General features: G+C 47.3%; 1 protein-coding gene across 8 annotated transcripts in view; it reads right to left on the minus strand.

Annotated features, from left to right (window-relative positions):
- Nucleotides 1–26842, minus strand: part of Gab1 (GRB2 associated binding protein 1) — a 110402-nt gene that overhangs the window by 33454 nt on the left and 50106 nt on the right. For 7 of the 8 annotated variants that reach the window (XM_040734787.1, XM_040734791.1, XM_040734790.1 and 4 more), the window contains 1 exon segment: nucleotides 996–1290. In XM_040734787.1, coding sequence (XP_040590721.1) covers nucleotides 996–1290 — 295 coding nt within the window. 8 annotated transcript variants of the gene reach the window in all.

Raw genomic sequence — 26842 nt, forward strand, 5'->3', positions numbered from 1 at the left:
CAAGCTAGTTTGTAAAGCAAAAGCTGGCACTGTAAACCAACCGATTCTGACATCTAAAAATCAAGGAAAACGTCTCATTATACACACACACACACACACACACACACACACACACACACACACACACAAACCCACTCAGTATGTTTATCACACAGCGTTTAAAATGTGTCCTTTTCATGAAAGTAGAAATGGCACACCTGAAGGGGGGAAGAGGTCAAAAGGTCAAAGGGGGCTGATGGGGGACAAGGGGTATATATGCCGTAAAAGCTCAAGGTGGGACGGAAGGGGACGAGCAAGGTGTGGGAAGGTGGGGAGGGGTCGAGGGTCATGGGGGGGTGATAGGAACAGAGTATAGCGACCCACATGTACGACACACGGAACCTAGCTTTTGTATCACAACAAAAACGACCTGAAAATGTTCTCGGGCCGGTAAGGTGTGGCTAAGTAGGCAAAAGCATTTGCCATGGACCTGAATTAAAGCCCCAGGGTTTACTTACATGGTGGAAGGAGAAAATCTGCCCTTTGACCCCCATGCTCAGTGTCCCTCCCCAAATTAACAAAATGTAAAAGTGTTTCTTATCCCTGTCTCCATGAGGACTGTTAGTGAGACACCGGCCCGTATCAATCATGTCCCTCAAACCTGCAGAGCTAACTTCTCTCCAAGCTGCCTGACGAGTCCAGTGCCTGCTCTGCCAAACTCCTGTTGTAAAATCAAAATAATGGAGTATTATCACCGAAACAACAAAGAATTCTGTAACTTTTTCGAACTATAGTCAAAACAAACAAAGAAGCACTGCCCAATCTAATAACAAAACCTTGCGCCCTGGGTCTGGAGAGACGGATCCAGGTTCCATTCTCAGCCCTGGAACACTGGAGAGTATCTGTAACTTGACGCCCTCTTCAGGCCCCCTCCGGCACTGCATGCTTGTGGAACACATACATACAGGCAGGCAAAACATCCACCCACACAGACAAAACGGAGCCCGCGGACCTACCTTCTTCTGTGGGATTGAAGCCACAGATGTCACAGATACAACGAACCCACTTGTTCATGTCCTCTTCGCTGTCCGCGACCAGGTAGAAAATCCGGTCAATGGTGTTGATATCAAAGATGTAGCTGTTTTCGAACTCCTTCTTGTTGAATGTCAACCCGGCATCAACTTGCTGGCATAGATTTAAATCAATAATCCGGATAGGTTTCTTGGCGTGGTCGTTTTTGTAGTACTCCAGGACATCGGGGTCTCCAGTCAGACGGCCACTGCGTAACACGAACCACCTTCTCTTCCATGCCTAGAGACAAGCACAACACCACCTGCCATCAGGAAGGAGCGTATCGTGGCGGCGCACGCTTATTAGACTAGTTTTATAAACGGGCACCGTTTGAAAAAAGTTGTAATATCTTGTATCAGTTCTCCCATGATGCAGCCAAGGAAGCCAAATGTAAAATCGTCTCAATGAATAATGTTGGGAAAATCAAGTCAGACGTGTTATGCTAAGCCATTCACAAAGGGCAAACATGGTGATCTTGTCCTATGAAGCAAGTACGGAGAGAGACAGAGAAATAGAGACACACACACACACACAGAGAGAGAGAGAGAGAGAGAGAGAGAGAGAGAGAGAGAGAGAGAGAGAGAGAGAGACAGAGACAGAGACAGAGACAGAGAGAGACAGAGAGACAGAGAGACAGAGAGACAGAGACAGAGAGGCAGACAGACGAGAGAGAGAGAGACAGACAGACAAAGACAGACAGAGAGAGAGACAGACAGAGAGAGAGACAGACAGACAAAGACAGACAGAGAGAGAGACAGACAGAGAGAGAGAGACAGACAGACAGAGAGATTGAGAGTAGAACAGCGGTTGTGAGACTGGTGCAGAAAGGGGAAGAGGAGAAGGTTCTAGAGAAGTTAGTCAAAGTTTATAACAATGTGAAAAGCACTTAATACTGAACTGGTTACTTAGAATTAGTTAAAATGGTAAATTGCCAGTCATTTTACCTCTTTAAAATGGCTCTCCATATCTTAATACGTCAAAGAAGGGCTGGAGAAATGGTTTGGTAGGGAGGAGTCTGCTGTGCAAGCAGGAGGAGCGGAATTCAGGTCCCCTATGCCCATATAAAAAGCTGGACGTGGCCGTATTTGCTTCTCTGTCCCCTGCTACACAGGACAGAGACAAAAAGGATGGCTGGGGCTTTCTGGTCCCCAGACCAACTCTGTGTCCAGTGAGAGACCGTGTCCCAAAGGAATGTGGTCGAGGACGGCAGACTGGGCCACCCAATGTCTTCGTTGGGCCTCCATGAGATGACACTCGTGAACACTGTCCCCACACCTACACACAAGAGAATATACTCACGCTTCCTCGTAGGAAGACTTTAAACCATAAAATTTCAGAGTACAGAATTCCGCTTTCTCAGGAGTGAAATGACGGAAGAGGGAGAAATGGGCTCGGATGTTTTCCTGGTTGCTTCCCTGGGATGTTGGCAATGAGCCGCCATCCGAGTGGCATTCTAATCTGTTGTTCTAAAACTAAAGAGACCTGTATTCCTGACCTGTCGTATTTCTCTTCCCAACACACACACACACCACACACACACTGAACTCAGTATCTCCTTCCACTATATCTTTAACACCATTCCTGAAGAAAGCTGGGAGAGTTAGAGAGACGACTTAGTAGTTAAGAGCACTGGCTGCTCTTACAGAGGATCCAAGTTCAGTCCCCAGCACTCACGTGGCAGCTCAAGCCATCTGTAACTCCAGTTCCAAGTGACCCAACAACCCCTCTTATGGCCTCCAAGGGCACCAGCATACATATGGTGCATATATACACATGCAGACAAAACACTCAGCACCTAAAATTAATGAAATAAGTAAATCTAAAAAGAATCTTTAGAAGAGGCCGCGGTCCTTACCACCACTTTCTTGGAAGCCTGTATTCTTTGGGTAAAGCAGGACTAGATGGCTGACAGTCTTCTTTGTCATCTTTGACCCCCCACAGATCTGGCTCCGGACCCCAAACCGAGCCTCACTGCTCTTTGAGCTTTGTTCTCTGGTACAGACAGCTAAACAGTAAAAGGTAAATCTCAGTCACATCCTAAGAGGCATCTATACTGCAGAATGAGCCCTGGAGACAAGGTCACCCCAAGATGGCACTCTGCGACCTGCAAGGCCTGAGACACGCATTTCTGCAGGTCTAGGACACGCATTTCTGCAGGACTGAGACACGCATTTCTGCAGGTCTAGGACACGCATTTCTGCAGGACTGAGACATCACACGCGGCCACTGTTTTGCTCGGTGCACAGTGTATCAGTGTTTTAGTTTCAGAAAACGGTTACCACACACACTGCATGCACATCCTTCCAGGAAGGAGGAGATGAAGTCAGCCCCGTGCTCAGTGTTTTCAGTCCACCCATCGCCCAATAGGAGTTTGGTTTCCTATGGTCTCAGACTGAGAGTGAGCTTCGTGTTTGTGCTGCTAATGTAAGCCAACCCCCAACTCAAGTTACTCCCTTGTCTTCATCAACACCTACAGATGTGTGTTTCCCAACTCCAGTACTCCTGTGTCTTCATTAACACTATACATGTGTGTTCAACTCAAGTACTCCTGTGTCTTCATTAACACCTACAGATGTGTGTTCTCCAACTCAAGTACTCCTGTGTCTTCATTAACACTATGTGTGTTCATCGACTCAAGTACTCCTGTGTCATTAACACTATACATGTGTGTTCATCAACTCAAGTACTCCTGTATCATTAACATTATACATGTGTGTTCTCCAACTCAAGTACCCCTGTGTCATTAACACTATACATGTGTGTTCTCCAACTCAAGTACTCCTGTGTCATTAACATTATACATGTGTGTTCTCCAACTCAAGTACTCCTGTGTCATTAACATTACAGATGTGTGTTCATCAACTCAAGTACTCCTGTGTCATTAACATTATACATGTGTGTTCTCCAACTCAAGTACTCCTGTGTCATTAACATTACAGATGTGTGTTCATCAACTCAAGTACTCCTGTGTCATTAACATTATACATGTGTGTTCTCCAACTCAAGTACTCCTGTGTCATTAACATTACAGATGTGTGTTCATCAACTCAAGTACTCCTGTGTCATTAACATTATACATGTGTGTTCATCAACTCAAGTACCCCTGTGTCATTAACACTATAGATGTGTGTTCTCCAACTCAAATACTCCTGTATCTTCATTAACACTATATATATAGATATGTGTTCCCCAACTCAAGTACTCCTGTGTCATTAACACTACACATGTGTGTTCTCCAACTCAAGTACCCCTGTGTCATTAACACGATACATGTGTGTTCTCCAACCCAAGTACTCCCTTGTCTTCATTAACACTAGAGATGTGTGTTCATCAGAAAGTACCTCTTGTTTAAAGCCACCAAAAGCAAAATGACAAGTGCTCTGTATCTTCCAAGAATTACAAATCTGGCAAATTTAACAGGTATTGTAGCACCTATTTAAAAACAGTTTCATTTTATTCTGAAAGCATTTGAAAAAAGGATTAATAACTAATATAATATCTATTTCTCTAGCACATATCTTGGGTTTAGCCTCCATGTAAGTCAAATTGTACGATAAATTTGGGTGGAGGTGTTAGGAAAGCCCCAAAGGGTCTGAAGTAGAGACAGAGGGGGCCACATTTAATAGTTCTCATACGGTATCCGCAAACGAATTAGTTTGGGTGGTAACTTTAGGTTTAATAGCTTAGAAATATTTTAAATTATATCAATGATATAAATTTTAAAACTACTATAATTATATCAATGAGGTGAATTAAGAGAAACATCTATGGGTTAATCAGTCAATGAGTTCCTGATTATTCTGAAAATACTGCACCAGATACTTATGAGAAGACAAATAAGCTAGTTGGGCCTGTAAGCCCCAAGGAGTGTCCCAACAGTGAAAGAAACATTTCACATCCATTCAAAAACACCTCAGGATATAACAACGCTGGCAAAATATCCACAGTAAGAGAGATAAATGGACAGGTATTCATTTATGTAAAAATATCCTTACTGAAAAAAAAAACCCACAGGCAATTCTTATTTTAGGGGAAGGGTTCCAGATGTTTTCTCCTTGTAATCTTGGCTGTTCTGGGACTCACTCTGTAGACCAGGTTGCCTTTGCTTCCCAAGTGCTGAGATTAAAGGCACCAACATGCAGTTCTTCTTCCTCCTCTTCTTTAGATTATTTATTATGTATACAGTGTTCTGCCTGCATGTATGCCTACATGCCAGAAGAGGGCACCAGATTTCATTATAGATGGGTGTGAGCCACCAAGGGATTGCTGGGAATTGAACTCAGGACCTCTGGAAGAACAGCCAGTGCTTTTAATCTCTGAGCCAACTCTCCAGCTCCCAGCATGCAATTCACTATCAGTATTTTATTTTTCTTTTCTGTAGGATTTCATGTATCCTAGGCTAGCCTTGAACTCTTGATCTTCCTGTATCCTGGGATTGCAAGCATGTAAACACTTGGTTTATGTGGTGCTGAGGACCAAGCCCAGGGCTTCCTCCATGCTAGGCCAGCACCCTTATCAGTGGAGTTCCATCCCCCACCCTAATATCAATATTCTATATTAACTTTCCAAGGAAGGAAGGAACGTGCCCAGAAGAAGGCAGCATGGCATCCTGTGGATATTCCAAGTAACAGGAAATCATAAGGTGATAGACACACATGAACGTAGCACTGGGTTACAAAAACCCACTCACTTAATTCAAATAATCAACAGCCATTCCTGGTCAAATGATCACCTTTCCTGGGTGTGGCTGTACGCAGAAGACTCTGCAAGACTCCGGAAACCCCATACCCCCACCAAGCCCACACAGCCATGGAGAAGCAGAAAGAAAACAGTATTATTTACGCAAGGCCTTCATAGGAGCCTCTCTCTGCTTAGTGATCTTTTTTCCATATTGAAGAGGTTCTGCCTTTAACTACAGAAATGACTTTTTAAAATGTTAATGGCTCACAAAGAAATCTTCCTGAAATGTCTTACTACATAATTCATCGAACGTAACTCACCCATTCCCCAGTGGCTCAGGCTGAGCAGTACAGGCATCAGCTTCTAAACTGCATCTCAGTGAGGACCTTAGAGGCTGCTGGGCTGGGGAGGGGATCAGCCCACACACTGAACAAGCCCACTCGGGGTCTTCACAGTTCCCCTAATGGTTCTTAGGTGTGTGTGTGCACGCACATGAGCGTGTATGTGCATGCCGAGGGCAGAGGTCACCCTTGGATGTCACCCTCAAACACCGCAACCTCGATTTTTACTTTTTATTTTTAGATTGATCACTCACTCGTCTGGAGCCTGCCAAGGAGGCTGGGCTGTCTGGCCTGTGTGCCCGGTGATCTGCCCCTATGCACCTTCCCAGGGCTGGGCTTATAAGCACATCCCAGCATACACAGCTTTTCTGCACGGGCTCTGGGGATCTAACTCAGGTCTCCCCCAGGCACCTCCCATCCCCTCCTACAGTCGTAGTCCGTAGCCTTCCTCCTGACATTTTATCATCCGTCTTCTGTCTCTGAGACACAGACTCTTGCATATTCTTCCCAAAAGTCTATCGTGTTTCCCCTGCCCAGTCTTCTAGGCCTTTCCTTCCATGGCTACCTTCAGAATTCCCAAAGGAAATTAAGATTTTACAGTTTGGGGGGACATTAAATGCACTCAATGCCCGCATTAACAAGAGATCGGTGCTTTCCAAACCTCTTCTGTGTGATTAAAATAAAAAAATACATGTCAAAAAACCTGTGTAAAGTAACTGCTCCAAATCGCTGCTAGTGTGGTGGGAAAGCTATAAACCTAGAAGAGAATGGGTTTCTTAGTCTTCCTGGGTGCCTTTGAGAAACTTTTAAGTAGCACTTCCTGGGTCCCGTTTAATCAGCTTCCGCTGCCATCATTTGGTCCTTGCCATCATCAGCATCCAAAAGGCCTTTAGAAACTGCGCTCGCTCCTCACAGTGGCCCGCAGCGGACGACAGGAGCTGAGCAGACGCCATCCAAACATGAACCCCTACGACAGGAAAATGCAGCATCGAAACACAGAACCAGGCCAGGCTGCACCTGCTACTTATTTATTTATTTGTAGCATGGTCCGAATGTGAACGTTTGTCTCGGTCACAAAATGAGTCACTCTCACCGAATCTGGCACCGACGAAACGGGAAAAACAAAAGCAATTACACAAACTCACACTTTAACAAGGCAGATACAAAGGTCCTCTGGGCTGCGGGACAAAGCACAATTTAGTCACAGAATAAAGCTCGATGCTTGACAAGAGGTCTGACATCAGCTCCCTTGCTAAGCACAGCACAAAGGCTTCTCTGTTCTGTCCAAGCACAAGGCAGGCCCACACAAGTCAGTCTTTGTTATCTGAAAATATCTGGGATTCTAAAAGTTTGTCCTATTTTTATCCCACTGTCGCGGGAGCCCCAGAGACAGCTGCGTGCCGCCTTATAGCCCCGCTGGAGCAACAGACAAAGCAGAAAGTTTTCTCAAAACCTTCACGATCAAATGCACAGATTAATTTTAAATAAAAATCTCGTAAAAACAAAAAAAGCATTTTAACTCTTAGACTTCCATGATGTACAGGTAATGGAACAGTATCTATAAGGTTAGCTGGGAATAATTACATAACAATTTGTGGATTATCTGTTCTTTTTTTTTTTTTTTTTTGGTTTTGGTTTTTACGAGACAGGGTTTCTCTGTATTGTTTTGGAGGCTGTCGGTCCAGCCTGGCTTCAAACTCACAGAGATCTTCCTGCCTCTGCCTCCCGAGTGCTGGGATTAAAGGCATGCGCCACCACTGCCTGGCGGATTATCTGTTCTTACATAAAACAATTACTCCACTTTCAAGCGTAGTAAACAACCCCAGGTAATCGGTATATTAATGAAGCTCTAAATGTACTGCCTGCTTACTGGGTGACTGCTTGCTACAAGAGAGAGCCCCAGTTCCCTGACAGGGCACAATAACCCAGCCCCCAGCCACACCTCAAAGGCCCGAGATCCTCTTGGGTCTTCTGTCTCTGGCCCTGACACAAGCTGTTCTTTAGACACGCTCCACCCCTGGACTCGGGTTAGCCCTTGTCTCCCTGGGTTGGCTTGGAAGCCTCTGTTCTCACTTGAGTTGGGTATGGTTTGGTTCTCTTACATCCAAATTACTCGGGGGCTGGGGAAGCCTTGTCCTCTCCCCTTGCCCCAAAGGGAGCGTCTATCAACCACTGCTGGAGCCCTTCGGAGCAAGGGTAAGCATACGGTTGTTCTCACATGACCTACACACCACGAGAACACCGACCTGGGCACAACTGGCCAGGCGTTTTTCAAGAACTTTCGGGAGAGGAGAGGGGTGCATAAACACTCAATCATTTGTTTTTCACCTGTAAACATGCTAGAGGGTGTCTTCGAACTTCAGGTGAAAGGAACTGTCTGTAGAAACGCTTTCTGCACTCAAGCAAATCATTCTGCAGGCTGTCACACTCCAGCAAGCTCTCCGCTACTAACAGTACCAGTGCAATAGCAACAGAGTACAGATGGAGTCCTGTCATTTAGCAGGAAGGACAAGAATTCACACCTGGACCAGTCCCACCCCGCCCCTTCTGCGCTAGTAACAGGTTTATAGGACGTGCCTAATCAGCCTGAGTGGTGCTCAGGTTCAGTTTTAAAGAAAAACACCACTTCTGCCATGCACATGTTCTTGGAGCCTTCTGTGGCTAGAAATACCTGGAGAACTCTCCTTAGAGGAGGCGAGGGAAGCCTTCAGAACAGCTACGCCATCTCAGTCCATACGTGGCGTGCACGGGGAGGCTGACCTCCAAACACTCAGTACTTTCCCCAAATGCTTCTGAGATAATTTCCCAACTAAAAGTGAGTGATCCCGTTCCGTTCTTTTATTTGCAGTTTTGGGTACCACCAATCACTCACAAATTATTAAGATATTGGAAGTCTTGATAAGACAATCTAGTATTTTTCTGCCCACCCAAAAAAGAAAAAAATCACCACAGAAAGTCGGTGAACTAAATGAAAAGGCCTCAGGGAAAGAAACCAAAGTCTACATTACTCAAGTGGCTGTTAAAGGGTGACATCTGAGCTATGTCTTCCACCCCTAGTGCTTCCAGAACAATCTCCTCCACGCCATTACACTTGGATTCCCTTGTTTGTTTGCACTCCCAAAGGCCTACGCCCCTCACCGGACAGTCAACTTTCTTCAAGACACACATCAAGACACTCACTTAAAAAGCTCCGGCTCCAGCTGGATGTTGGTGGCGCACGCCTTTAATCCCAGCACTTGGGAGGCAGAGGCAGGCGGATCTCTGTGAGTTCGAGGCCGGGCTGGACCGACAGCCTCCAAAACAACACAGAGAAACCCTGTCTCGTAAAACCAAAAGAAAAAAAAAAAAAAGCCCCGTCTCCCTCCCAGGGAAAGCACCTGCCATGCACTCCTCTGTGCTTCTACAGACAGCAGCAGAGAGCCCACTTGCTCATGGGAGCTCACGAAAGGTCTCCAGGACCCCAGGGGGCTGCTGAAGCCCACCAACGTTTCTGGGAACGAGACCCAAATGGCCACAGACATCTCATGGGTCTGCATTCGCCCGAGAAGGTGTGGGGAGAAAGCGCAGAGCACTGATTTCGTTTTTGAAGTCTCCTAGAAGGTACCACACAACTGATATTTCCGGTGGGGGTGGGGGAGGGAGGCTATGAATGGCAAATTCTTTGGTGGATGGAACGCAAACTTTACATATAATCTCAGGAATCAGTAAACTGTCATGAAGACACTGGAGTTTTTGTCATTTAGGTTTAAGATTTTTGAGGCAGTCTCATATAGTTCAGGCTGCCTCTCGCCTGCTAAGCACTAGAGGCTGGCTCACATCTCTACGTCCTCCTCCTCCTCCTCCTGAGTGTGGGGACTAAAGCCTTGGCTGGAACACTGAATTTTTTAATGACTGAAGTTCAAGAGCAAATTGTGTGACACCTGTACAACAAACCCATGGAAAACATTTTAAAACTCCTGAAAATACATATGAAAATTGCCCACAAGATAACTGTTTAATGAGGAAAATAAAGTTGCACGGTTCAGGTTTGTCTGTAATCCCAGTACTTGGGAAGCTGAGGCAGGAGGATTGCCATAAATTCAGTCAGATTGAAATACACATCAAATTACAGGCCCGCCTTCACAGATACCTTGTCAAACAACAGACCTTTACATACCTAAAAACACGAAATACGTGCCTAGGGGTTTGCTTTCTCCATTAAAACTACGAAATTTCCAAAATACTGCTCCAAGTGTAAATGAAATCGAGAAAAACAAACTATTCCTGAGCAAGGACAAAGGAAAAAGCCATGTGCTTTAAAACACTCAGTTGTTTTCCAGGAAGCATTATCTTCTCTCCTAGAGAAAATAAGGAAAAAGCAGGCTTTGTGGGAATTTCCACTCCGCCAGCTCTATCGTTACGACCGTCTGTTCCAAACACACACAAGCCCCAAATTTCCTGTTTTCAAGCCATGGTCACCCTTTTCTAGGCTTGTCCTATCTGTGCTAACTTTAGTTCAGTAACATAAACAAGAGAGCATGCTGGAAATACTGCAGAAAGGCGGCCTCGCTCCAAGCTCTTGCTGTCCTGCAGGACTTCCAGAGCATCGGGTTTTATAGGCTTTGCTGGGATGAAAACAGGTTAGCCAGCTGTGGAGAGAGGGTGAAGCATCCTAACAACAAGGAAACCAAATTCAACAGCAGCCGGAAGAGGGTTCGTATCGAGAGTTTCCACTTAACACAGCTGGTTGCTAAATTGCTGTCTCTCTGACAGTGGGGGTACAAGTTCTACATTAAAACAAGCCTGCATGGCCACAGCAGAAATGTCTCAGCGTTTAATATGCAAAGTTGTACTGAACTTTTTTTCTGAGGCATGGACTGGCTTTGAGAATCTGATGAAGGCAAGAAGAGTGTTTCCTGAGGGCAGTGGTGAGCAACAGGCACAGACTAAGAACCACAAAGCAGGACTTCACTTCGATACCACAGAAAAGGCTGCTTTGCCTCAGACTTCAAGCTGGGAAATGGAGTTACCAACGTGCCAAGCCAGCCTTATCCTGGTGCTAACTGCCAATAGAGCCCTTTGGGGCATCTGGGGTACTTTTTACTAGCGAATACTAACTACTGCGCTTGTATCTGGTTGTATTTCCAATTGCTGAGACACGTCCTCCCTCTGCTCCCAGATTTTCCTTACTTGTGCTGACCAAGAGAGGGCTGGGAAGAGATAGCCATGCCACTCTCTCTGTGAGCTGCATGAGAGCTGGGTGGAGACGTAGCTCACTTCTGACAGGGAGGAGAGTCACCTGCCTTGGCTTCACTGTGCCTCCTCTCTCACCAGACGCTGAGGAGAAGACTCCACTCCACATCTGGAGAGCAGCACTTGGCCTGTTGCTGTTCTAGGCGAGAGGCAGCTGCGGTTTCTATGGGATCCAGGCAGCCGAGAACTGGAATGAGTTTGCAGCTGACGAAGAAATAGTATGTCATGGGGGTCCCTCTCCTGCAAAGGCGGAGGTGGGGTGAATGCTTGGGTAGAGAGACACCAAGTTAGCTGAACAGAGCCAAGGGGCACAAGAGGTATCCTGAGCCCCACACATGCCCGAGGAGGGACAGGAGGTGGCAGAACCAGGGACTTAACAACCTCTGCAAGAACAGAGCTGCTTTTCTGACGTCCTTTAAATTTGGCTGGTGCAGCCTGCAGCTGTCGCGTGGACGCCACAGCTTGAAAGGAAAATTCTGCAACTCACGGGTGAGGCATCGGCAAAGGGCAGACAACGAGACCCACAATGAGCTTGTGTGCGGTGCACTACCGTAAGCTGGGGTGTCCGCTCTACACAGCGAATGCATGTCACTCATGCTGCTGCCATTGCTGTTTGGAAAACAACAGCCTTGTGTATGCCAATTTGTATTTGAAGAAATGGTGCTGGTGTGGTGGCACACCCACATTTAATGGCGACACTGGGAGGCGGGTCTCTGTGAACTCGAAGCCAGCCTGGTCTACGGAGTGAGGTGTGGTGGGCCAGCCACGGCTGCATCCCAACACCTGTCCCCGCTGGTCTAGGGGTGTAGGGTGTGTTGCGATTTAAGACAAGTGGCTCGAGAGAGAAAGACACATGAGACAAGGTTCAAGCAGAGGGTGTTTTGATTTTTTTTTTAATTAGGGAAAGGGATAATAAAAGGGGGAAAAGGGAAGGGGAGGCCGGGGCCTCCAGAGACAGGAGCAGCAGAAGAAAGGAGAGAGGAAAGATGGAGAGAGAGGGGGAGAGAGAGAGGGAGGGAGAGAGAGAGGGGGAGGGACGGAGGGACAGCAGAAGAAAGGAGAAAGGAAAGATAGAGGGGGGACAGACAGAGGAAGAGAAAGGAAGGAAGAGAGAGAGAGAGAGAGAGAGAGAGAGAGAGAGAGAGAGAGAGAGAGAGAGAGAGAGAGAGAGAGAGAGAGAAGAAAGATGGGAGGGGGCAGGGCCCTTTTAAACGGGAACATAGTGAATGTGCACAGGTGGTGCTCTTAGCGGCTGCAGCTGAGGACGTATCCTGTCAGAACCCCAAGGACAGGCCAGTACAGATGCCTGAACACTAACAGGGTGGTTGCCTAAAACACAGGAATCCTCGCTGACACCCAGCACCACAGGAACCCTGACGCGTTGGCTCAGGCCTGTGAGCTCAGCATTTGGGAGGTGGAAGCAGAAGAAGATGATGTCTAAGACCACACTCTGGGGTTGTGGAACACGGTCCTGTAGAGCTGTCTGTCCCCTTCTGTAACTCTCAGCAGCTGTGATTATCCACAGCAGTGGCTCTCAACCTGTGGGTTGCGATGCCCACGGGGGTGGCACATCAGATAGTCACATTACGATTCCTAACAGTGGCACAGTTACAGTTAAGAAGACACAAGGGAGTGATTTTATGGTTGGGGGTCAGCACAGACCCGTATTCAAGGGTTGCAGCATTAGGGAGGTTGAGAGCCACTGATCTATGCAAGGCTTCTACACGAGACTGGTCCCATATCAAACACCGCGCCACAGTGGAAGGCAAGGGCTCACACACTGCACCATGGAGGGCTCACGAGGCCCCACCTCTCATCAAAGACTTTACTGACAGTTAACAGTTTTCTTGAGTGGCATGGTCACTCAGCTGTTGGCAACCTGTCTGTGCTCCTTTAGATAACCCTTAATTAGGCACACTGGTTCACCCTGCTAGACTTCAGTCCATGGTTAGTACCGTTCTGGTGTGAACAGACTTTTTTGCTTCTCTAGGAAAAATCCACACAGGAGTTAAGAGTGAATATTGACTTTCCAGAGGACCCGAGTTCAGTTCTCAGCACCCACACAAGACAGCTCACAACAACATGTAATTCCTGCTCCAAGGGACTCGATATCCTCTTCCGGCCTCCAGATATTTGCACATACGTGCACAGGCCCCTACGCAGAAACACACATGCACATAAATTACAAATAACAAAACAGATTCTCTTTTTAAAAAATCTTCTGTAAAAACCCTCACATCTCTCAATTCGATTTCTTGTTCACCGACCCAATCCAAAATATTTACTTCTGGGGTAAAATGGGTGTTTGAGTTTTCAGCAAAGTTAAAGAACCTGCTGATTTCCCAAGTTTCTTGTATGATGAAGAAGAGCCCTGCTACAGTAAGAACAGAGTCACAGCGGGCCAGAGACTGGGTCACAGGAAGTCCACATGCCACTCCTGCAGAGGACCCGCGGTCAGTTCCCAGCGTCTACACGGCAGCTCACATGTAGCTTTAATTCCAGTTCCAGGGAATGAGACGCCCTCTTCTAACCTCCAAGGGATCCTGCTCATGTGGTGGGCATACACACACCAGGTACACACACAGACACACAAAAAGGAGCAAATCACCCACATGGCAGCTCACGACTGTCTGTAACTCCCAATCCCCGGGGAGCTGGCACCCTCACAGACACACAAGTAAAAAAATAAATGTGTGTGTGTTTTTAAATGGGTCACAGTTCAAAAACAGTACTTTCACACGAATCACTGAAGTACTGGCAAAACAAATCAGTTTCCATAATGATATTAGCATGTAATAAGCACGGATGACGCTCAACCCCACTTTCTCCTGAACATACAATTCAGTTCAAGGCTTCCAGATCAAAGGTCTGAGGCGATTATGAGTTTCCCTGGGGGGGACTTCAGTGAGATAAATCATGCATGCGCTTTAGAGTTACTGACGAATACAAGCCAACTGACTTATCCAGAGCCAGGCACCAGGCACACAGGGGACCCCAAGACAACAGCAATCCCTTCACAAAGAAGAAAGGGAAGGCTCAGCTCACGTGACGAAGTCATGCCACTCATGTGAGAAGCCAAGCATGATCTTGTCACACAAAAACGCTGTTGACTATTAACCTCTGTATGTTTGCAAGACATGCAAGGACTAGCTGGCCCATTCTAGGCCGTGGCCCCAAACTGGACCCATCTTCCCGTCTCTTGTCAACCTCCCGTCACTGAAGCCTCATCACCTTTGGCCGGCAGGAAGGCAGTACAATGTGCTGAAGAAAACAGCAACGGAAAGGGTTTGTGTGCTAGTGACTGTAGGGCCAGGGCACAGTGAGAACAGGGGTCAAGGTCCCCGGCCAAGGGGTGGCGCCTGATGGATCTTCAACTGGAGTAAAAAACTATGACCAAAGCCGGGCGTTGGTGGCACACGCCTTTAATCCCAGCCTTCGGGAGGCAGAGGCAGGAGGATCTCTGTGAGTTCGAGGCCAGCCTGGTCTACAAGAGCTAGTTCCAGGACAGCCTCCAAAGCCACAGAGCAACCCTGCCTTGAAAAAAGAAAAAAACTACGACCAAAGTCAGACCATAAAAACAAAACCAACCTCACTAAACAGTAGGCCAGTCACCTACACACAGCCTACACTGTGCAGCTGATGCCCGGCAGCCTACATGCTCACAAGCTTAGGGTGTGTTGGGAACGCTGGACACAATCAGAGCCATTGACAAAGTGTAGCATCTAAGTTGCTACAATTGCCTCTGTCTACTGGACAAGCAGAGGTTCACTGAAGTCTAGGAGAGCTAAAAATAACCGCATCAACATGTTTACAGCACTTTAAAAACTACAGGACCCACACAGTCATCTAAATATAGCCCTTGAGTTGGGACTGCAGGGACTGGCTTTGGGTTTGCAGAGAGCCCCCACACACACACATTCCACGGGCTACCATCACATTTTGCTGTTTTGGCTTTGGGTTTGCAGAGAGCACCCCCTCAACACACACACACATTCCACGGGCTACCATCACATTTTGCTGTTTTACTTTAAATAAGCAATTGCTGATGTTTAACTAGAAGGAAGGAACAGTGGAGGGGGAGGTGAGGGAAGGAGGGAGGATGGCACTTCGCCCTCCTTTCGCTAGAACGCTCCAACTAACCACAAACTCCTACCCCAATCCTTGGTGGAGGGACCTGACATCTGGGGGATGTCCCACGGAAGATTCAGAGAAACGGACACACAAAAGAAATAAGGAACGGACACGTGGCAAGTCCCCATACATGAGGCACAACGGGCGTAGGCATGTGAAAGATAGCACTCTGAATTCTAACACTGCTCCTTTTTGTTTGTTTGCTTGTTTTTCTAGACAGGGTCTCCCTATGTAGACCAGGCTGGCCCTTCGACTCAGAGATCCGCCTGCCTCCGCCTCACTGAGTGCTTGCTGGGATTAAAGGCATTGAGTTGAGCTTCTAGTCCTGTTCTTGAGAAGCAGGGCATTCTCAACGGATCCAGGGGAAAATATTCCCAATAAAAACCCTAACACTGGTCCTTGGTGGGATCTCAGGGGAGCCTGGTGAAGGCTGGCAGACCCACTGAACATCTCACCAGTCGGTGTGGTACTGTTGAGACAAATGTTCAGATACTGCTGGTTTAAATTCTATCCCTGTCAAAACACGAGAAGGAATTTTTTTTTTTTGTCACAGCTCGGCCCTGTACTAGGAAGAAAATTGCAAATATCTGCATATCTTATAGAGTACCATGGTGGATGTTCATTTCTGGAGGTCGTATGGTGTTTCAGGAAAATCGTCTCGTTAACGTCTTGCAGGTGATATTGTTTCCTTTAACAAAAGTTTGCTTTGAAGAATCAGCAGTAAAACTGAAAAGTTAGGGGGTGGGTATAATTGACATCACCATTGCCAATTGGGTGTATTTTGCATATCCAGACCCAATTCTCATTCATACACTCATAGATGCTTTCAAGTAGCTACCTGCTGGAATTTCCTGCTTTGGATGCAGCCTCACCAGCCTTTTACATGTTAGCTAGGCAGGTTCTCCATGCCTAGCTACATCCCCGGCGCTCAGTCTTTCAAGACAGGGTTCCACTAAGTAGTGCAGGCTGGCTCCGAACCCCCAACCCTCCTGTCTTAGCTTCCTGAGCATGGGACAGCAGGTGCACAAGCACTTGTCTAAGCACTTCACAGAGAATAATCGAAACGAGAAACCTCACAGCACGTTGCTGTCACGAATCTCCCATCTTCCCTCACAGCATGGTCCTCTTGCCAGATGGCCTTCAGGGCCACCGTATCCACTGTCTGTGTACACTCATGCTCTGGCCCTCTCTCACCGATGCTCTTCTCCCTAAACCCAACAAAATGGAGTGTGTGAATGGGTGAATTGATGTCTCTGTGCACAGGTGGGTGCTACAGGGAACACCAGAATAGTCACCAATGGGTTGGAGAGAAGGCTCGGAGGTTAAGAGTACTGGCTGTTCTTACAGAGGACCCAGGTTCAATTCCCAGCAACCACATGGTGGCTCGCAACCACCTGTGATGAGATCTGGTGCCCTCTTCTGGTCTGCAGGCATACATGCAGGCAAAACACTACATATACTGAATAATTTTTTGTTTGTTTTTCGAGACAGGGTTTCTCTGTGGCTTTGGAGGCTGTCCTAAAACTAGCTCTTGTAGATAAGGCTAGTCTCGAACTCAGAGATCCGCCTGCCTCTGCCTCCTGAGTGCTGGGATTAAAGGTGTGTGCCACCACCACCTAGCAAATAAATCTTTTTTAAACAAAGAGAAAAAGAAGGTAGTCATCAATGAGTGATCATCCAGTGCTTTGATGACAGATGTACCGGAAAAGCAAGAGACACTTTGTCAACAAACTGAGGAATTGCCAGTTGAAACTGTACAGATTTAAATTTTATAGAACTAAATATAGGAAAAGCAAACTGAAAACCACTCTATGAAACGAAAGTAAGTAGATTTGCCCCAAGTGTCTGGGGCATAGGAATGAGGACGTGCCTGCCCCCTAGTGGAATGCCTGGAGGTAGGGAAAGTTTTAAAGCAGGCTTGCAAAAGCCCAAACAAAACGGATCTGGAAAACAAACAGCACGGGGGGCAGGGAAATGAAACCTAAAGCCAGAGGTTGTTTCCATCTTCTACAAATCAGTCAGTCAAGAGGAGAGAGGCGACTATGGGCTCCCGGGTGAGACAATGTAACTACAACTTGGGCAAGCTGTTTCCTCAGGACCGGTTGTGGGCGGATCATTACCTTGTAAGGAAAGGCCCTCATCTCTAGATTGTATCTAGTTACCATGTGGGTTTCTCCACAGATAAGGCAACAACTCACCAGGCCTTTTAGCACCTAGGCTGACACAGGCCAGCCCCTCTTTCTGGTTTTCAAATGTCCCAAACATGAATAATTAAAATAAAAACATTCCACGAAGGGGCCTCAGGACCGCCTTTCCCAGGCGCAGGCAGCGTGGGTCCAGCACTGGCTAGGGAGGCAGCAGCAAGCTCCTCCAGAGGCGCATTTACCTCTGTGGGGATCTTTCTGTGGAGAGCGGGATGTGCGGTCTGCCTATGACCTCACCCTCAACCACAGCTGCCTCTCATATTAGAGTTCCCCACTAACACACAGGATGACAGGGAGGGCGGCTGGCCTGCTCACACAGTCCATCTGGGGACTCCTCCCCCGGAGACCAGTGACACAGGTTTCCAAGACAGACGGCCATAGGAGGAATGGACAGAATAAAACACAGAGGAATGGTGCCTGAAGGTGAGGCCCAAGTACTGGGCATAGTTTCTGGCCTTAAATGATGGGCGGTTCAATTTCTTCATTCCTAGGCAACCAGAATGAATGATTACTGTCTCCAAGGGGCAGTCCCCCCATATTTAAGGGCGTGCAAAACTTCTGCATCAGTTGGAAATCTTAGAACTGTGCAACAGTCAGTGACACAGGTTTCCAAGACAGACAGCCACAGTAGGAATGGACAGAATAAAACACAGAGGAATGGTGCCTGAAGGTGAGGCCCGAGTACTGGGCATAGTTTCTGGCCTTAAATGATGGGCGGTTCAATTTCTTCATTCCTAGGCAACCAGAATGCATGATTACTGTCTCCTGGGGGGGGGGCCCTCCATATTTAAGGGCGTACAAAACTCCTTCTGCATCAGTTGGAAACCTTAGAACTGTGCAACAGTCAAGTGAGAAAAGATATACAGAAATAATCTGGAGCTGGAATCAAGGTACAAAGCAGCTCATACTTAGCCACTGTTATAGCCTTCTCTAGAACACACTGGACTGCTCGCTTCGGCAGGCTCTGAAAGCGGGCCGACCGCTAATGACCTCAGTAACCACACCTTTCGTGGGTGTGGTGTCAGCTTGAAAGACAGCTTTACTGAAGGCATCTGAAATCAGCGTAGACGGAGTATGCACAGCTTAAACTTGTCCAGCAAAAGCCCAGGGTCTAGGAAGACAAAGCTTGACTTTCCTGCCTTCCTGTTGTGAATGCCACGAAAGATCTACGGGAGGGCAGAGTCCATCCATCCTCCTCTCTGTTCGCTCCCCCTTTCCCTCTGAATCCAAACCCTTTAGCAACAGGAGACACCATGACACACAGATGGACGGACACTCCTGTCACTGCTTGGAATCTCTGCTAGAAAAGCAAAACCTCAGCCAAGGCATTCCGAAAGGTCTGCTTCAGTTAAAAGGTTCTTGTGTCAGGAGGAAGGAGGCAGGAGAGTGTCCTCGGTTCTCTATTCTTAGAGATCGCTCCCTGAGTTAATTTTTATCCCCCGTCTCTTTTCTGCCTTCCTGCCAAATTATTTACGGTGGGGAAAACAGCTCGGATAATTCACTTTCTTAAAATTGGCTATATTTAGAGAATGATGTCACCACTCAGTTTGAAACACATGATATAAGTCTTAAAGCACGCGTGTATGTCTAACTCCGTGTTTTGGAGTCAATTCAAATTATTCATTAAAGCGAGTAACAAAAGACACAGAAGCCGCAGCTGCAGCATGTGGCTTGCACCGCGTGGCGAGTTTACAGTCGGACAGCAAACTGGGCTACGCGGGAAAGAGCCATTGCCGCTCCCAAGCCATTGCAAAAAGCCAAGCAAGTCATGTATTCGCGAATGCATTTTTACGATTTTTATAAATGCGTTTGTGCACATGTGTGGAGGTCAGAGCACGACCTCTGGGAGTCTGTTCCCACCTTCCTCCTTGTCTTTGAGGCAGGGTCTCTCATTTCTGTCGCTAAGCAGTACTCCAGACCAGCGGGCTCCAGATTCGCCTGTCTCTGGCATCTCACAACAGGGGTGCTGGGATTACAGGGGTGCAGGAGTGCTGGGATTACAGATGAGCAGGGGGGAAGGAAGGGAGGAAGGAAGGAAGGAAGGAAGGAAGCTATGTGCTCACAAGTAAAATGGCATGCTTCTCTGTAATCTATCACTTCAGACCTCTGTTCAAGCCCTGTAACTCACTTTCCGTTTCTTCCCAGTGTGGTTTTCCTTAGCTGGAGAGGCTGCAAGCCACACAACTTCCGCTGTCTGTCTGTCCCCAGTCTTGGAATGCCTAACGTGCAACGTGAGCTGTATCTTCTCTCTCTCTCTGCTGTTTCTCACGCCCTGGAACTACCTCTAAGTTCCACCTGCTGTACCTAGACTTTTAACCGTCAAAGCTGGTGTACAACCAGCTCAGTATTTTCTCCCCCCCAAGTTTTAAAGCTCACATCAATGCAAAAATCAACACAGTAGTCACAGTACTGGGACTGTAGGCACATTTCCTCTGGGTCCCAAGAAGGTCTGGGATTATATCTGCTTCTCCTTATCTAGTGTCCCTGTCATTTCCCTCACGCCACTCAAAGGCAAATGCTCTCATAGGAGGCTCTAACGGAAGTCCCTATGTTTTCACCTCATCATTGCCTTTCCAAAGTTGTGTGGCGTGGATAAGAAATGTCCCCACAGGCTCAGGTGTTCAAACTCTTGGTCCCCAGATAGCGGCGCTGTTGGAGGAAGCAGGTGACTGGGGAGGCGTTGAGATCTATTCTGACATCACTTCCCATTCTCTCTCTCACTGCTTCCCATGTGATCACAGTTTCTCGTTCTTTCCACCAGGAACCATGTCGTCTCTGCCATGGTGACTCTATCGCTTTAGAACTAGAAAGTGAAATAAACCCCTTTCCTTAAGCTGTTTCATCGGTCAGGGTATTTTACGACAGCAGCAGAAAACTAACAGTTACTCCTCTGCCCAATACACGCACCTACTTAGCCATTTTGTCCAGGTGGGTTCTGCTGGAATCTACTCCTTGGTCCTCTCTCCCCTCAGGGATGGGGCTCTTAAGTCTGATACGTTAGCCCACAAATCCCTACCACCTTCCTCCTTGGTGTACTCAGCTGACTCTATCCAGGGCCCAGGAAACGGCGTGAAAGCCAGGCTCTAAAGGTGTGAAAGCCAGGTGTAATGATTTAACTGTGCTGTGTAATTCACTCTGTCTCAAAGAGAAGTTCAATGAGTTTTAGTTCTCGCTGCGTTACCATCTTAGAGCACAGAGAACAGCTAACTTTTCAAAGCGCTCTCAGATATTCTTGGAGGTTAAGACTTCCGACCGGAGCCTTCATTGCCTGGGCTGTTGCATCTAACCCGTCCGGTCGGTCACCACCCACCCTGTAAGAACACGAGCACAGGAAAGCCTCGGCTGAATTTCCCGTTGGCATACTCAACTGTGTATCTATTTAATGGAGATCATTCAACATTTACAACATCATTCTTAGCAAAAATGGACCTAGAGTAATGGCAGCTGGCAACCTACTTCCGTCTGGGAATAACGGCTATGTTGACTTTATCCATTCATCAATTCACTCATTCCAAAAATATTTATTGAGTACTGACAAGTGTCACTGCTGTCACAGCGAGAAGGGCGGTGTCATACTGAAGTAGAATGTGTCTGCCTCAGCAAACTCAGGAGGGCAAAAGCCAACCATAAAAAACAAACTGATGTTTTTTTCCCCAAGTCTATCACCGCAACAAAAGAAAACTCAAGTTGATCTGTAAGTCCCAACTTTTCCTAAATTATCCATAAGTCCCAACTTTTCCTAAATTATCCAAAGGACACAGGGAATTGCCCTAACAGGGTCCCACAATGTATTTTAGCAGACTGAACCACCACTACCCTTGACGTGGTCCCTCCGGGAGCTGCACAAGCTTAAAAGCACTGCAATCTCGTCTTCCTGAACGTCTCCATCAGCTAATAAGATGAGGTAATCAATGTGTGGCTACACCACGTAATCCTCAGGCAAGGCCATTACTCCAGTCCCCTGACATCATCAAATACCCATCCTTGGCCCCTCATCACTCCAGTCCAATATCCATCAAAAGAATGTACAGCTAGAGTGAAAAGGAGAGGGAGGGAGAGAGAGAGAATCATATTTCATTAATGTTAAAAAGCATTTTCTACATTTTCTAAATAACCATTTGTCCTTTCCCTACTTGAAGGCCCCAAAGGTATCAAAGAGGACAAAGACACCCAGACGTTTAATCAAACGTTTGATGGTACCCATGGCTGCGAGCGGCTAGCCAGGTGTCCTAAAAACTAAACATGCAAAACATGATGATTGTGTATTCTCGGGGAGGGGCAGGGGGGGGGTTCTGAGGTGACACATACAATGTGCGGCTATTTGATGCTGGAAATTTATCTCTGCAACAGAAAAGAATCCAACAAAAGGGCGTCACGTATTCCTTGGAAGCGGAGTGGTTAAACCGGACACTGAGGGTCCCTGCAGATGCTGACACTGGGCACCACTGAGAAGCCTCCCGCTTGCCCTCAGCTGTGTCTCCCCTCCCTCCCCTCCCCTCCCCTCCCCCCCTTATCTGCACCTCTCACTTCCCCTAACTTCTGCTGCTTCGCCCAAGCACATAAAGGACCTTTGTGTTTGCTTTTTTCTGAGGCAGGGTCTTTGCTATGTAGGCAAGGGAAGCCTGGTATGTCTTGATCTCCAGGGTGCTGGGATGACAGGCCATGCCTGGGTCAACGTGCCCAGTCAACATGAGCTTCAACTGCCCTTACTTTAAGGAGCGTCTCCGTGTATGTCTCCTTTTCTGCCCGCAAGCATTTCTCTCACATTTGAACGTAGATCCAACGTAATTTTTTTTTCAGTAAAGCATTTGCTATTAAAAAACAAAGCAAACAAAACAAAAAACAAAAAGCCAAAGCAGCCTTCCCTCTTGATGCAGAAATCACAAAATGGGTTAGAGCATTTGGACATGCACCAGCCGAAAGCAAGAACAATTCAGATGCTCTTTAGGCCTTTTTCCACCACAGGAACTCTGATTAACATTTACAGAGTACTCATTAATCCCAGACATTGTTCCAGATACTTTATATATTAAGTTAATCCCCACCACAACCCTATGAGGCAGGGTGTAATTATTCCTAATTATAGATGCGAAAACAAGTCAGAGAGAGTAAGTAATTCGCCCAAGTCAAACTGGACATGGTAAAACCAAGATCTGAACCTCGGTTTTCCCATCGACACCTCTAACCACACACAGCTTGTCTTCGAGGGGCAGCAAACATTTTGTAAAGGCTAACTAATCCATAACAGCCCTTTCGAAACTAAAACCTTTCTTAGACAAAACCAGCCCAGCAGTCCACTTTGCTGACCGCCAGTCTACAATTTTATCATGGGTGTGTGTTTGTGTGAATGCTTGCACATGAGTGGTGGTGGTGTATGTGTGTATAAAAGTGTCAGCACTTGTTAACATGTGTGTGTACATGTGGGTACATGAACATGTGCGCGCCAGTGTCTACAGAGGCCGGAACATGGGTGCTTTCCTCCACTGATCTTTTATTTTTTGAGACGGGGTGTGTCTGTCACCATCCTGAGGCTCATACGGTTGACTAGGTGAGCTGGCCACCTCGGTTCAGGGATGTCTGTCTTCACCCCCTGCCCCACTAAGGTTCCCAGGTCCCTCAGCAAAGCCTGGGCGTTTCACATTCATTCTGGGGATCCAAACTCAGGTCCTCATGATTGTGCGGCTGACACCAAAAGGACCAAGCCATCTCCCCAGCCCCAAATGGTCCATTCTACTCCTTTCACAGAGACAAGTTCAGGCAGAAGCAGGTTACAGTCCACGACTCAGGACCCGAGAGTGATCAACTTCATAGGCACAGAGCAGATAGAGGTGCAGACGTCCAAATTCGTACCGTCTGGGGTCCGAGCATGCGCACAGGACACACAGACCCCAGATAAGAGCCAGGTGCAATAATCACACATGAGAAGCAGCAGTGATAATAAACCAACAACCTTGAGTTTCACAACGAAACTTAACTTCTCTACCTGTTGGAAATACCACTGTTGGCTTCACTTGCTGACACACAGCAGCGTCTGTAACTGAGGAGCAATCTTCAGTCAGTCACTTATGAATGCTGGCTCACTGTTCCCTTATCAAACACTATCCTCGATATCAGAAATGTGCAAGAAAAGCAGTAGTACATCCGCTGCTATCTCAGTACTCCCGAATGTGAACGCCATCAGCTTCTCATCTCCCTGGACATCGGAGTGGACCTACTTACATGAATAACCTTGCCACGCTCTCTCAGCCTCTTAACGCATTGCAATTTTTGACGTTAATTTTTCTAAGTCTCATATATTTTGCCACAAGTCAAATAGTGTTTAAAAATCAAAAGTTCCGAACCAGCAAGACGGCTCGGTTGGTAAAGACACTCATTTGCCACACAAGGCTGGCGACCTGGGCTTGATCCCAGGAGCCCATGTGGAAGTGGATGGGGAGAACCCGTTTTACCAAGTTGTCCTCACCTCAGAATGATAATAGTTGTTTTAACTGTGATTAATATCAATTTAATCAATAACCCAAAGATCCAGAGCTGTTTGGAATTAAGTCATTTATACTCGCTCGCAGTCTACCAAGACACACGGCTCTGTCTACAAAGCCCGCACTGAGAGGTTGGCTCCCTATGAGTACTTATGTAAAATTTGGTCACACAGAGCCCGAGGAGGGGCACGGACATTAAGAAAGCATCTCACGTCTACTTTCTTTCCTATGAAGTCAGGGCCATCTGTTTAAAGTACGGCGGTTGTTTTCAGCAGTGAGACAGACAGACGGGCACTGACGGTTGTTTTCTTCGGTGATACAGACAGTAGGACCCTGATAAAACAACAGTCATCTGGTCTTCATCAGCTCTTACCCAGAGCAGGGCTCCGCATCCACACACAGCTCTCAGGGTGCTATTTGCACTCATACTCTTACAGATTGTTCTAGAACCCTCATCTTGGGTCCCCCACCCCCTTCTGGTTGTTTCCAGCAGTTTCTGAGCACAGGAGAGGAAGAACCTGAGTCTTCAATGGATCGGACAGTACCTGTTGACAGCCCTTGCTGGTATAACTTGTCTGTCCTTAGGAATCGTTTCTTATGAGGCAAGCTGCTTGCTTCCTATTTAATGTCTAACCTGAATTCCTTCCTCCTGAATGCAGAAACCTGTGTCTTCAGCTCCTTTTCTCCTGGGGGGGGGGAGGGGCAGTGACAAGGGAAGAAAACATGTGTGCGCGATTTTCTCCTTTTCACGCTGCAGCGGTGACCTTCATGAGAAGGCCAGGTCCCGCGTCCCACAGTGGAGGAGACATGGGGCATAGCAGCCATGCGCTAGCTTAGAAATGGCTTGAGGAGAGGAGTTGGAAGGCTCTAAATATGGCACAACAAGAACCAGGCCTTTCTGTCAGTCAGTGAGGCTGGGGGGAAGGGGGCCTGGCCTTTGGGTTTGTTTGTTTGTTTGCTTTTTGAGGCAGTGTCTCATGTAGCCCAGGCTGGCCCTGAACTCTCTATGCAGTTGAGGCTGCCCTAGAACTTCAGATCTTACCTGCACCTTCCAAATGCCTGGATTACAGGCATGCTGAGTCACCCAACCGAAGCCAGCATCTTTCTACTGAGTCTTATTGGTACGTTTTTTGCTTTTAAATCCAAGATTTATCTGAAGTTCAAATCCAATACTTAAAGAACTCCATTTAAAAAAATAAGAAACCCAAAACTCAAAAGAATATTTATGTGAGAAACGAGGCCTGTGGCACAGCTCTGAGATTCCTCTCCCTGAACAAGGACATTTAGATCTTTATCTGAAAAGCTGTTTTAATACTGCCTACACTGCGAATGAGCAGTTACTGTACACACACAGAAGCCCACATAGAAGCCACACTTCCCAGCGTCTCTGGCAGGTAGCTGTAGCCAGGTGACTTAAACCTAACAGACACAGCATGGCAAAAAACGAACCATTTCTAGGTCCAGGCCTACTGCCCAGTCCTCCCTCTGCCCAGCACGGCATGTCCTAGCTCCTACCATGGAGACAGCCTCTGATACAGCCTCTGATAGGCTGGGAGACAGAGCAACAGGTAGAAGGAACGGGAACCCTTGGAACTCAGTTCTACACGGGGCGCTGTGCCTTGCACACGCATGATGTTCTCCCTGCCAGGGCGGCAGTCGGTGCAGCATGGGCCCCTCCTTCACAGACTCTGAGGTCTCTGCTCAAAGCGCAGGCATCAGCCATTGAGGTTGGTAGCGGTACTTAGCACATGCCGCACCGTTCCGAATGCTGGGCACAAGCCCTGTTGTTATTCCCCCGCCTTAAAACAAAGAAGCAGAGAAACAGATACGGCAGGCTGGGTGTCTTACTGTCCCCCCAAAGACAAAGGACAGTGCGGGCTGATGAATGATCAACTGCACGTCTTCGTGTGTGACGCCAAGTGCAAACAGCTGATTACTACAGATGGTATACCCTCAGGGAATGCTCACCGCCATACACACTCCTTCTCCTTGAGATTTTCCCTCTGTGGACTCTCAAATCTGGGCCAGGAACATTAGCTCGGAATTAAGGGATTTGTATTTGATTTGTTCAAAAATATCCTTAATCTACTGTTTATTTTATTACATTATAAGACTACGTGTGCATGTGCGTGCGTGCGTGCGTGTGTGTGTGTGTGTGTGTGTGTGTGTGTTTGCCACAGTGCCTGTGGTGGCAAGCACCTTTCCCTGCTAAACCAATTCACCAGGTCAAGATTTCTGTAAAACTCCAACTTTGAAGGAAGTACACAGCAGCCCAACCACAACAGTTTCTAGGGGGAACCGTCTCACTGTTTATAAATTCTACGATGCCAAGCTCCGCACCACAGCCCAGTGCTGTGAGACACTAGCTATTACAAATCAGCTCAACCTGCCATCCGTCCATGCTGCTACACAACACAAGTGTTCTCCTTTTCACAAAGCGAAGCTACGAGCCTTTGCTGCCCCTTCTCAAAGCAGGAGAGATGCTGGAGAGGCAGGAAATGACTGAGTGAAGGGGGGGGTGCGTGGAAGACAACAACCTTTTGTCTTTTCCTCGGAAACAGTCATTCTGCTTGGGATCTGTTCATCTCCCAGAGAGGCCTGACAATCAAGTGCCAAATCCACCTAATGTATTCATTCAACAAACATGGATGGAGCATTTACTGTCTGTTGAGTTCTCTGTCAGTTGCTGGCTACAACTCAGCACACCGAGAAGACCAACCTGAGC

The sequence above is a fragment of the Mesocricetus auratus genome, unplaced genomic scaffold (genome assembly GCF_017639785.1).
Source record: "Mesocricetus auratus isolate SY011 unplaced genomic scaffold, BCM_Maur_2.0 Super-Scaffold_100041, whole genome shotgun sequence".
In the NCBI taxonomy this organism is placed as follows: domain Eukaryota; kingdom Metazoa; phylum Chordata; class Mammalia; order Rodentia; family Cricetidae; genus Mesocricetus; species Mesocricetus auratus.